This window comes from Crotalus tigris, unplaced genomic scaffold, assembly GCF_016545835.1.
Source record: "Crotalus tigris isolate CLP2741 ecotype Arizona unplaced genomic scaffold, ASM1654583v1 scf7180000024461.5605484, whole genome shotgun sequence".
NCBI lineage: Eukaryota > Metazoa > Chordata > Lepidosauria > Squamata > Viperidae > Crotalus > Crotalus tigris.
In genome coordinates this window covers 2,452,576-2,464,610 of record NW_024100632.1, presented here as the reverse complement: position 1 = coordinate 2,464,610, position 12,035 = coordinate 2,452,576, and the positions used below count along the sequence as shown (strand labels likewise).

The 12,035-nt window shown below is 49.1% G+C and overlaps 1 protein-coding gene across 1 annotated transcript; it reads right to left on the bottom strand.

Moving 5' to 3' along the window:
• Nucleotides 1–904: 904 nt before the first annotated feature.
• Nucleotides 905–11,859, bottom strand: THOC5 (THO complex 5). The gene is made up of 20 exons (XM_039332684.1): nt 11,749–11,859; nt 10,701–10,810; nt 10,252–10,395; nt 9,967–10,080; nt 9,185–9,282; nt 8,379–8,525; nt 8,104–8,218; nt 7,809–7,941; nt 6,880–6,957; nt 6,521–6,561; nt 6,287–6,386; nt 5,381–5,489; nt 4,756–4,857; nt 4,228–4,324; nt 3,552–3,666; nt 3,059–3,162; nt 2,462–2,549; nt 1,722–1,837; nt 1,378–1,568; nt 905–1,160 (listed from the first exon to the last, which is right to left on the bottom strand). The coding sequence occupies exons 2-20, from the start codon at nt 10,794–10,796 to the stop codon at nt 1,097–1,099; spliced, it is 2,052 nt and encodes a 683-aa protein (XP_039188618.1). The 5' UTR covers nt 10,797–10,810; nt 11,749–11,859; the 3' UTR covers nt 905–1,096.
• Nucleotides 11,860–12,035: the final 176 nt, after the last annotated feature.

Here is a 12,035-nt window from a genome sequence, read left to right as displayed (position 1 = left end):
TCAGTTCAAAATAAATACTTAAAATCTCAGTCATTCACAGAGCCAAAGATAACATCAGGCCGGTCTATAGGAAGTTCTTGACTTATAACACTCCCCCCCCCCCTTTACCTCGTCCTTCCCTCAAGTGCTCTGGAGAACAAGCCAAACCCATCTTCTCTATAACGGTCCCTCAATTTGGTTCAAACCTATGTTTAGATTCTAATAACAGAGTAACAGAGTTGAAAGGGACTTCGGAGATCATTTAGTCCAGCCCCCTCCCCTGCCCAAGGAAGGATACCTTACCATCCTGGACCAATGGCTGTCCAGTCTCTTCCCGAAAACCTCCCGTGATGGGAGCATCCACAACTCTGGAAGCCACACAAAAAACGACACACCGGTCTCCAGGAGGATTTAACTGAGCCTCTTGCTACGGAAGAATCTTTTTCCCCCCCAAACCTACTCTTTCCCTTTCCCCACTTTCTGCTGACCAGGGGCAGAGGGGTAGACCAGCCCCCTCAAAGTGGTTTGGCAGATCTGCTCCCTCCAGCCTCTTCTCCTCAGCTTCGCCACCCACCCATCTCCTGCAGAAGCTGAACTAAGGCGAGAGGCAGGCTAAAAATAGTCCATTCAGAGAGAAACTGCAATGCAGCCTGGGCTCCTCTCCTTCCTGTGGCTGGGAAGCATCCAGCTGACTTAACAGGAAAGCACACACACAAACACACACACACACACACACACAAATCTTGAAGGTGGGGATGGAGACAACCAGTTTCTCCCCCCCCCCTTGCTATTCCAATATATTCTATTGGAGGTGATGGCAAATTTGGAGCAGAATCTGCAACTCTGCACACTGCAGGTCCGTCCTGCACACCTGGAGAGGCCTCATCTGCCCGCCCCGGCTTACTTAAAGATTTAACAGGCCAGATTTCAAATGCATCCTTTATTTAATTTTAATTCCTTCAAAATGACTTTCACGAGAGATGAAGGAACGGTCGCAGCTGCCTGGCTGTCTTCTCCAGGGCGGCTTCAGCAGGAACAGTGCTGCAATGCCATCCCAAATGCACCAGCTCCAGATCCGAAATAAATCTCTTCGCTTGGGAAGTGAGGCCTAGTGGGCTCAGCGATGGCTGAAGAAGCCTTGAGGGTGGTTATATTTGAAGGGCTTCAACCGGCTGGGACCCCTAGGGAAGAAGGGAGATTTTAAAGGGAAGGCCACAAGGGAGCGAACACTCTCAACAACCCTTGAGCAACTCCCCTCACCACTCCCATGGATTTAAGAAGCTAAACTTGTAAAATCACAAATTTCATTCTGGTGCTGAACTCTCCCGTGACGAGACGGACAGGGTGAGTTGTCCCCGTTCTGTTCTGCCAGATCTCCACGGCCCCGAGCCGTCTTACCTGGCCAGGCGCAGGCACATCTTCTCCTGAGGAAATTCCTTGGGTCCTTCCACGCTGTTGTCGTGCGTCTCGGTCTCCAGGTACACATCCAGGACAACACAAAGGCGTTGCAACTGGTTGGTGAGGAGTTGATAGCCCGGCTTGGGGCCGCTGAGTTCCTTGTAACAGACGTTGACCTCACTCTCCATGGCCTTAAAGGCAAAGGGGAGGGGGGGCACAGAAGAGAGGCTGAAAAGCCAAACCTTTGACCTCCCAGATCAGCGTTTGTCAACCTAGGCAACTTTTTAAGATGTGTGGACTTCAACTCCCAGAATCCCCCAGCCCCGTTCCCGTCTCGGACCTACCCGAACGTTGTCATCGTTAGTGTTGGTCTTCTCCCCTTTCCAGTTCAAGCACAGGCTGAAGATGGGGGGGATGGAGGAGTATCCGGGGTTCAGCACCACGGCTGCCTGGAGTTTGGCTGCGGACGAGATGGAAGCAAGAAGCCCGTTTAGCAAGGACACCCCTGTTTACACACAACTACAGCTACACAACCACCGTTCCCAGTAGAAACCAGAAAGCTTGAAGGAGACCCTTGCTGGTGCGTTCACTGAAGCCAGCGAAAATGAAATTTGGGGGGCTGCGAGTTTGGAAGTGGCTTTTAAGGGAGGTCGTCCTCCCCAGCCCCCCCCCCCTCCGGCAACTCCATAAAACCACACCAAGGATCTCGGTTCGCCCCCCTCTTCAGAGAGCTGGCAAAAGGGGTTTCCAAACAGAGTATTTGCAGTTTGAAACGGAGCGGCCAAATTCAGCCTCCGTTTCCCCGGGCTGCTCTTTGCAGGCCTTAATGCCACGGATCCCTTGGTTTCCACCCCAGTCAAGGAGCTCTGCAGATGGTACCTTGTCCAGTTTTATCCCCACAACAGCCCTGTGAGGCGGGCAGGGCCGAGGAAAGAAGGGACCGGCCCCGAATCATCCAGTGAGCACCTCGAGGTTGGGATGAAACATTTGGGGACAAAACGTCCCAATTTTTCTCCCCCCCAGTAAACACCCACCAGGCGTCTCCTCAACCTCCCAATGGAGGGGAAAAAAGAGTCCAGCTCACCAGTGCCTCTTTCTATCAGTGCCAAGTAATACAGGTGAGTATCTTCAGCCAAACCGGCCCCAGCCACGTCTTTCGTGTAAGGCAGCTCCTAGAGTCAGCAAAGGCAGAAATGCTTTTAGACGCACAACTTGAGGGTGCCACTCGGCGCCTCCTGATCTGCTCTGGCGGAAGTTCCCGTATTTCTTCAAATCTGGTTTCACAGCACCTCCCCTTCCCAAGGACCCACCCAGACGGGCACTGGGAACAGGGTCCATTCCCATGGGCTGCCCGGGATGATGGGAGAGGCCCCCCCAGAGAGGCGTGCAACTTGCTAGTAATCTTCGTGGACACATCTCTTAAGGGAATCACTGCAGTTGGTTAAGTCATCCAGCCCGTGGTTCAAGGGCTTCCCTATTGACTTTGCTTGCTTAGGAGGTCGCACAAGGGGATGCCGTGAAGCTGCAACCGTCGTAACTATGAGTCAGTTGCCAAGGGTCCAAATTTTGATTTGATGCTGCAACCCATTGTAGTGCGAATTTTTTTTTCTCAGTTTAAGTCAAGGACTATCTGTATATTTTTACCCCGAGGAAAAGGCTTCTTCTACGTGAGGCTACTTACCAAATAATCCTCGTACGTCAGGGACACCCACTTCACCAAATGGGACACAATCTTGGCGGGAAAGAGGTGCTGAGACTCAGGGGAGATGGGCAGAATGCCATGTTCTGGAGGCAACGAGAAAGGAGACCTGTGACCCCCATGGAAGACGTTCCTTGCCACAGACCAAACATAAGTTCTCTTCTTTGGCCTCTGAGGACCACCACGTTCTTATCCTACTACAGGGATCTCCAACTGTGGCCACTTTAAGACTTGTGGACTTCGACTCCCAGAATTCCCCAGCCAGCCATTTGTCCAGGAGGCCATAAGGTCTTATGCCTTGAGTAGAAGGTCTGGATGAGAAGACCTCCATGGTCCCTCTTGGCCCCAGGACACTATGATATAACCGCCGCGAGGTTACTATGTGCTCAGAAGTGGAAAGGTTTGACGCTACCCACACCGGAGGGTTTTTTTCTTTCTGCGCCCCCAGGGGAAGGGGAGGGTGGCAAAGACTTACCAAGGGAAGCAAATTGCTTGTGAAGGGCAAGGCGGGACTCCAACCTCGTTTTGAGCAATTTCATGGTTCTCTCCATGTGGCTAGCACTCAGTGAGTTATCGGCGATCACGGGATTCTGTAAAGACAGCAAAACCCTTTATAGGGCAGTCCTCTTTTAGGAACGGCCTCGTTTAGTGACTGTTTACAGTCGTGACTGGGATGAAAAAGTAACTTTACGAGCAATCCCCCTTTGTGTGACCTTTGCGGGTCTGTAAAGCAAAGCGGAAGTAAGATCACAAGCACAGCAGCTGGAGAGCCAGTTTAAAAGGTTAAGGTTCTGATCTAGAAACCAGGAGACGGGGAGTTCTAGTCCTGTCTTAGGCATGACAGCCAGCTGGGTGACTTTGGGCCAATTACCAGGAGATGGTGAGTTCTAGTTCTGCCTTACTTATGAAAGCCAGCTGGCTGACTTTGGGCAGTCACTTTCTCCCAACCCACCTCACAGGGTTACTGTTGTGGGGAAAGTAGGAGGAGGAAGGAGTATTAGCTCCTCTAAACGAATTTCACATCCCTCACTTTGGCACGCACACAATACACACACACACATCGACACTTTTGTTGGCCTCGTGGGGGTTCAAAAAGGGAGGTCACTGAAGTTTGGAAAAGAGCTTTCGGGAGGCTTCCGTGCTCGGCCTACCTGGGGCTGGTCCTTGGGGAAGTGCAAGCCCCCCAATTTCTGCACCCACACATACGGGTGACCCAGTTCAGCCACGTAGTCGTTCAGGGTCAGGATGCTGGAAAGGTGAGAGAAGAAGCAGCGATAAGGACAAGTGGCAAATAGAGGATTTCAAGGCAGGGGTGTCCCTGACATATGACCTTTTTTATGACCTTTCCCGCCACGGCTGTTAAACAAATCGCTGCGGTTCTTAAGCGAGTCACCCGCTTGTTAAGTCAATCGGGCTTCCCTCTTGACTTTTGCTTGTCAGAAAGTCGCAAAAGGGAATCACGTGACACACACACACACACCGACACGCCAACCGTCATGTGAGCCGGTTGCCAAGCACCTGAATTTTGATGGGGGTGCAGCGAGGGTCGTAAGCGTGAAACACAGTCGTAATTTATTTTTAACAGTGCTGTTTGAACCGTCGCCAAACAAACGGCTGTAAAATCAAGGGCTCCCAGTCCCATTGGGGTGATGGCCAGTTCCCCCCTCCCTCCAACTTACCCCACTTTGTCAAACTGGAACTGATTGGCAGGGTTTGGGGTTCTCTTTCCGTGGTCCCCAGGATAGAGGCAGCTCAGAAGAGAATCAGGGCAAAGCAGGTCCCTGGGGGGGAGGGGGGGAGGGAGAGGGAGGAAAAGGAACAAGTCACTCATGTGTCCTTCAGTCCAGCTTCTGCTCCCTTGCCTGCCTTTTCCGGTCCTTTCAGCTGATGGAGGAGGGAAATATTCCTGAGTCATCAAGCAAGGTTTCATTCCCTTTCATTTTAGAGTAGAGTAGAGCAGAATATAGAATAGAAATATAAATAGAATAGGAATAGGAATAGACCTGGAAGGGACCTTGGAGGTCTTCTAGTCCAGCCCCCCCACCCAAGCAGGAGAACCTATGGCATCTCAGACAAGTGACTGTCTAGCCTCTTCTTAAAAACCTCCAGTGATGGAGCGCCCATGGTTTCTCCCAGAGCTCAAGCTGACATAGATTGAACCCCTAGAGACGTGGCCACGTTTAATTATAGGTAGTCCCCTATTTACGACCACAATGGAGCCATTTAACAACTATCCTGCTATCTCCTCCCTTTTTGTATTCTAGCCCATTTGACTTTCTCAGCAGATCCCCAGCAACAGCTCACCCAGCACTGATGGGCAGGGTCATCTCCGTGGCTGCCGTCATCTTGGCCTTGACGGTCAGGACGTTGAGGTTCATCAAATAGTAGAAGGTGAGGAGCAGCAAGCTGCCGTCTGCAAGGACACAGCCAGGGTCATTCTTCCAAGGACAGATAAGGTAAGTGTGTGTGTGTGTATGTATGTGCACACTGCATTTTCTCCAGAGCAGAATCCCAGCACACATCCTTACTGCTAAGGGAAGAGACTCCAGGAAGGAAAATGCCAATCCTTTTGAGTTGGCTGAGGAATTCTGGGAGTTGAAGTCCACAAGACTTAAAGTCGCCAAGTCTGGAGACCCTTGATCTACACTATTACAGCCCATGGTCATCAATACTATGGGGATTAGAATATGGAAGCCGAGGAAATGCTTTAAAAAAGGGGGGGGAAGCAAGTCCATGCTTTCTAATATTAAGGGCCCTGTGGGAATGGTCAAACGAATGAAGATGGTAGCCATGATGGTACAATGTAAGTTCCCAAAGTCCATTGCAGCTGCCAACTTGACTTTGTTGGCCATACACTGTTGGGCCTTGGTGATGAATGCTGTTTTTATTACTGGAGTGGTTTGGTATGTATTGCTGTTCCAATTTTGCAAAGCCCTTGAGTTGTCTGGAAAGAGCTGCCTTCAAATCCAATAACTCAACTCAACCCAACCCAATCCTATCCAACCCAACCAGACTTAACTCAACCCATCCCAACTCAATTTAACTTAACTCAACTCAACCCAACTTAAGTCAACCCAACTCAATCCAATTTAACTCATCTTCTCAATTTAATTCAGTTCAACTCAGCCCAACAAAACTCAACTCAACTCCACTCCCAGATTGGAACCAGAAACTGGCAATAAAACACAATAAATCCCTTGTTTTTCCTACCTTTACACTTCAAGTTGATGGTGACAGACAGAGGGTGCTTCTTCAGCATCTCTTTCCGCTTGTCATCCAGCTGCACCCCCAAAGTTGGTCGGCGACGTTTCTGCAGTGGGGGGGGGGAGGAAAACCAAAGTGTGCTTAATTCCCATCCTCCCCAATTAGCAACAGAACAGGAAAAGTGAGGTTTTTGCAACCCTTCTATTCTCTGCTTTTCTCCCAGCAATCTCCAAACCTCACCGTAGTCTGCTCCTCCTCCACGTCGGAATCACTCTCGTCATCTGGGAATACAAAACAAACAAACAAACAAACATTACAACAGAATAAAAATTTGCAGCTTCAACATATCAAAAGCCGCGTGGTTTGCCACTCATCCTGCAAGGAAAGAATAGAATAGAATCTACCTTCATAAATACGAGTCAGCTGTCACGCGCCTGAATTTTGATCACGTGACTGTGGGGATGCTGCAACGGCCATAAGTGTGAAAAATGGTCCTAAGTCACTTTTTTCAAAGCTGTTGCAACTTTGAACAGTCACTAAATATACTTGTAATAACTAATCCTCTGCTAATAGCCTTAGAACCAACAACAGAATCTCACCCTGGGAGTCTTCCGGAGGTTTGCAAAGAGCTCTTGCTTCCTCTACGTTTCCTTCAATAGCCACAGCCAGCTTCTTATCTGTGGGAGAGAAAAACACACCTTCATTTCTCTCTCTTACCAAGACCCTGAACGTTTACCTAACTACGTCCACCTTCTAAAACAGGAGACAATTTGGCAATAGGTAGGCCTGTTCTAGCCCAGGCTGGTCAATGTCGCTCCCTGGGCCACTGCAGCTATCCCTAAAGCTCCGTTTGCATCAGCAGCTTAAGATGCAAGTCCAAAGAATGTTGTCCAATGTATATTATTGTGCGCACGGCGTTAATTCAGAATTCTCAGGTGTATATGAAGATCAGAATGCTCTGATGAAGAAGTGGCCTCAACCACTCTCTAAAAGGCAAGTGACCAGCGGTCTGCCAGGAATATAAATCCTTCCATCCCCCACCATCCAGTCAGGGAAGAGAAGAAGCTTCTTGGATGAGAAGTGAAAAAACAGGAAGTCCAGTTGCCCCTTGAAATAGCACCTTTGGGTCAACCGTGATCTCGATGACGGAGAATCTCCATAGACACGAATCTGGGTTAAAAGGAGCCCCATGAATGGTTGTTAAATGACTGGTGTCAAGTCAAGGACTACGTTGTGTTCCAACTGGGAAGGAACATCAACTTTTCAAGACCAAAAGCTCTGGAAAAACGTGTCCTCAGTGAAGTCAGGAATGGAACCCCCTGAATCACCCCATTTCTGCCCTACTCTAGCAAGCTGCACACATCCAGCCCACAATCCAGGAGAAGCAATGGAAGTCAGCCAGGCAGCCCCACGTGGTTGGTGCATCTCCATGTCAGCTTTGGCCTTCAGCCAGAGCTGTGAGAAGGGATCGGATCCTGCTCTCCTTCAGGGAGGGACCTTCAAAGCTGTTCAACTCTGCGCTACTCACCACAGGCCTGGCCGTATGCGCTTGCTTGGACAAAGAGGACGTAGAGTGGGGGTGGGAGATGCCTGGCTGTTTCGTATTGCTTGTGAACTTGGTCGAAAGGCATGGCAAAGTATTCCTGGACAGGAAGAGAGGCCTGGGAAGAAACAGGAAGGGCAAAAAATGTCAGCTTGGATCAGCAGGGAGTGGTTGGAAAAAGTGAAAATGGAGGCTGTGATAGGGCAATTAGCTATTTTATACAGGTAGTCCCCAGCTTACAATTGAGCCCCAATTGTGAGACATCTATTACGGAACATACCTGCATGATGCTGTTAAGCCGAGGCTGGAGATTGCTCAGATATTCTTTTTTCACTTCTATCTCTTTAAGAATCTTCTCTTTGTTGGCTAAACTTTCTTTATACTTCTCTGCCAGCCTGCACAAAAGAGGTATATGATTATTATAAAAATAATCTTCAAGGTTTGGTGGCACACATTCCAGAATGATACACACCAGGTCAGGAGCACAATGTTCCGGAGGATGGGAGCCACACAGAAAAGGCTCTCCTCCTTGTTGCTGAAGGCTGCCCTACTCACCGTATGCGCTGCTCCAGTTCCCAGTTGAGGCGGGAGAGGGTCTGCTCGTGTGGGTCGTGGAGCGTAACGTCTGATTTGCTGATTTCTGGAGGGGCTTCTTTATAAAACTCGTCCACGCTCACCAGTTCAATCTCTTCATGCTTGGATCTGCGCAAAGGAGCACAAAGGAGATGGCTGGCTTTACAAATTATTCCTCTCACTCCCAAGAGAGACAGGAAAGGGTTAAAACAGCGCTGCCCAACTTTGAGAAAATTTAAGATGTGTGGACTTCAACTCCCAGAATTCCCCATGGCTGGCTGAGGAATTCTGGGAGTTGGAAGTCCATACATCTTAAACTTCCCAAGATTGTGAAGCACAGGCCACTTGGAGGTTTGTCTGTGTCTTGCAGGAAAACATCCTGCAGCCACAAGAAGGCTCCATGCTCATTTGCACCACTCAGGCGACCCTGAGGACACAGGTAAGTCTCCAGGTGGCCTCAACGACTCTCTAAAAGAAGACAAACGACCAGCGGTCTGCAAGGAGTATAAATCCTTCCATTCCCCACCATCCAGTCAGAGCTGAAGAAGCTTCTCAAATGAGAAGTGAAATGTCTTCGAAGAAAAAACAAGAAAGTTTAGTTGCCTCCTGAAACAGCATCTTTAGGATAACGATGACCTGGATGACTGAGAATCTCCATAAATTCCAGTATTGTTCAGAGGGATGAAAAGTCAGCTCTTTTTCCAACCTGTTCAGATTCTCCCAAGTAAAATCTTAAACGTCCACCCGGTTGCCAGCTGTTATATTTCCCTCCCTCCCAATGAACTTACTTGAACTCCAGACACTTTGTGATCTCCTTCTGCAGATGCATCACTTCATAGAGCAAATTTTGGAGCTGGAGGTGATAAGCATCCACTTTCAGTTTGGCCTGTATCCACAAGAAAAACAGAGGCCAAAGTTGCCACATTAAAAGAGTCAACCCAAAGATGCTTTTTTTTTCAAGAGGCAGCTGGACTTCCTTGGGGTTTTTTTGAAGACGTTTCGCTTCTCATCCAAGAAGCTTCTTCGTTTATGAACGCAGGGCACAGCATAGGAGAACAAAGCCACCAGGACAAAACTCAGCAGGCCATCTGCATTTTAAAAAAGGCCGCTCTTTCGAAGACGGCAAGGTCCACATTTTGGGACAGAGAAGACTGCTGGTTTGAAAGAGGGGTCAAAGAGGTCATCTAGGTAAAAAAACAACCCTCTTTCAACAGAGGGGTAGGGATACGACATCATCTACCCCCAGACTACAACAAAGGCCTTTCAACGGTTCCAAGAAGGCTCCACACCCATTTGCACTACTCAGGGGACTCCAAGCAGCCTCAACAACTCTCTGAAAGAAGGCAAATGACCAGCTTTCTGCAAGGGATATAAATCCTGCCTTTCCAACCCTCCCAGTCAGAGCTGAAGAGCTGTCAGTCAAGGACTATCTGTGAGTCTGCAGGAACAAATTTAGTGTTAACGAAATTTACACAATAAGCCATTGTGACCCAAACATTGCAAATCCCCCCAGCCTGGCTCAGTTATTCCACCCTTCCCTGCATTTTCTCATCTCTAGACTCGGCCGCACCTCGTGGGTCTGGTCCCTCCCCTTCTTCAGCCGAATATGAGCCAAACGGTTGAGCTTCTTCAGAGTCATGAAGTGGACGCAACTCTGGACCCGTCGCTCTTCTATCTCGGCAGCCTGAAAAACAGACGAGGGCGTTGATTTACCAGATCTAACAACTGTGGCAAGTTGTAAAATGGGGCAAAACTCACGTAGCAATCTAAGTTTTTGACTCAGTTGCCGGTCGTTAAGTCGAGGACTACCTGTATTTCCCCCAGGAGGGTTGTTTGATCACCCCAGGTGACTTACACTGTCTTTGTGGCCTTTACTCTTCAGTTCCTGGATCTCTGCCATCAGCTTCTGAAGATCCTGGCAGGTCTGTTTGTAAAGTTCATAATCCCGGTTGGGGTCCCGCAGATCCACCTCAGCCTCTTCGCTGTAGTACTTGGCATCCTACGGAGAGAAACAAAGCAGGGCTGCTGAATTTAATGAGCTTTTAATGAAAATAAGAACAAGGGGTGACCTGATAGCAGTCTTCCAATATTTGAGGGGCTGCCACAAAGAAAAGGGGGGTCAACCTGTTCTCCAAAGCCCCTGAAGGCAGGATAAGAAGCAACGGATGGAAACTAACCAAGGAGAGAAACATCTAGAACTAAGGAGGAATTTCTTGACATTGAGAACATATTAATCAGTGGAACTGCAGATTTCTGCACAAAAAACCATCTCCCAGGTTTTGCGAGGACTCCTGCAGACTTTACCTGATCAACGTCCGCTCTGCTCCGCTTGCCTTCTTGTGGACCGCCATCCGTGCGAATCACCTTCGGCTTCCGCTTCTTGTTGGACTCAGAGGCCATTTCCTTCGGCTTTCCTGGGAAAGACGGAGAAAGTCAGAACCGGTAGGTGGAGGAGCAGTCAATCAATTTTTCCTAACCCATCTTTTTTGTTTCAAACTTTTTATAGAAGTAAAAAAAAATCATAAATAAAAGAAAATAAAAATAATAAGAATAGTACATTGTGAAAAAAAGAAAACAGAAATATAAAAGGAAAAAGGAAAGCAAGGATTGTAAAGGTTTTCTTGCCCTTCCTCTTTAAAGTGACATCGTAATTTCCTTCCTTCCATAAGGTATTCTTTCTAATCTCCAAACTCATAAATCACAAGTTCATTTCTCTCTCTTTTTCCAGCTCAAAGTCCATAAAGGGATTTCCAATCACTAAATGTAGCTGCTGATCCTTTCCTAATCAAACAAGTTAATTTTGACAACTCTGGCATCTTCACCCACCATTCTTTCATGGTATGTAAATTTGAAGTACTTTTATACAATGTTATCCCAGATTTTTTAAATACATACATCAATTCCAGCCAGGCAACATGCCTAATATTCCTGTCTCCTCTTTTCCCACAACAACAACCCTGTGGGGTGGGCTGGCTTGAGAGAGAGATCGGTCCAGACTCACTCAGTTGGTTTTCATCCCTAAGACATGACTAGAACTCCCAGCCTCCTGGTGATTGGTCCAAAGTCACCCAGCTGGCTTTCATGCCTAAGGCGGGACTAGAACTCCCAGCCTCCTGGTTTCTCGCCCAGCACCTTCACTAGTTTTGTCCATGAGGCTGATCCATCAAAATGGACCTGATTAATCAAGGGGAGTTGGTCGATCTCGCAGGGGTTCGCCCTTTATGGTGATACAAACCCTCCCACACTGTCCCCCCCGCCCTCTGCACATGGTCAGAGGACCCCGAGCCCAGCGCATCTCCACGCGAGTCAACCCGGCTCCGGCGGCTTCTCCACCCGGAGAAGGCGGCCCCACCTTCAGCCGACGCTCCCCGGTCACCGAAGCTCGATCTCTCCGCCGTTGCCGCTCGGAAAAGCCTTCCGCATCACCGACCGGAAGGGCCCAGCCGGAACTAGATTTCCCCAAGTGGGGATTCCCGGCGAGCGGCTAGAGCGTCGCGTCGGCTCTCTTCCAACCCGTAGCGGCAGACAATAGAACCAGCGGGATTCCCGGCGAGCGGCTAGAGCGTGGCGTCGGCTCTCTTCCGCCCCTAGTGGTCGAAAACGAGAAACGCGATCCGGTGGCTGTTTGGGTGGAGCGTG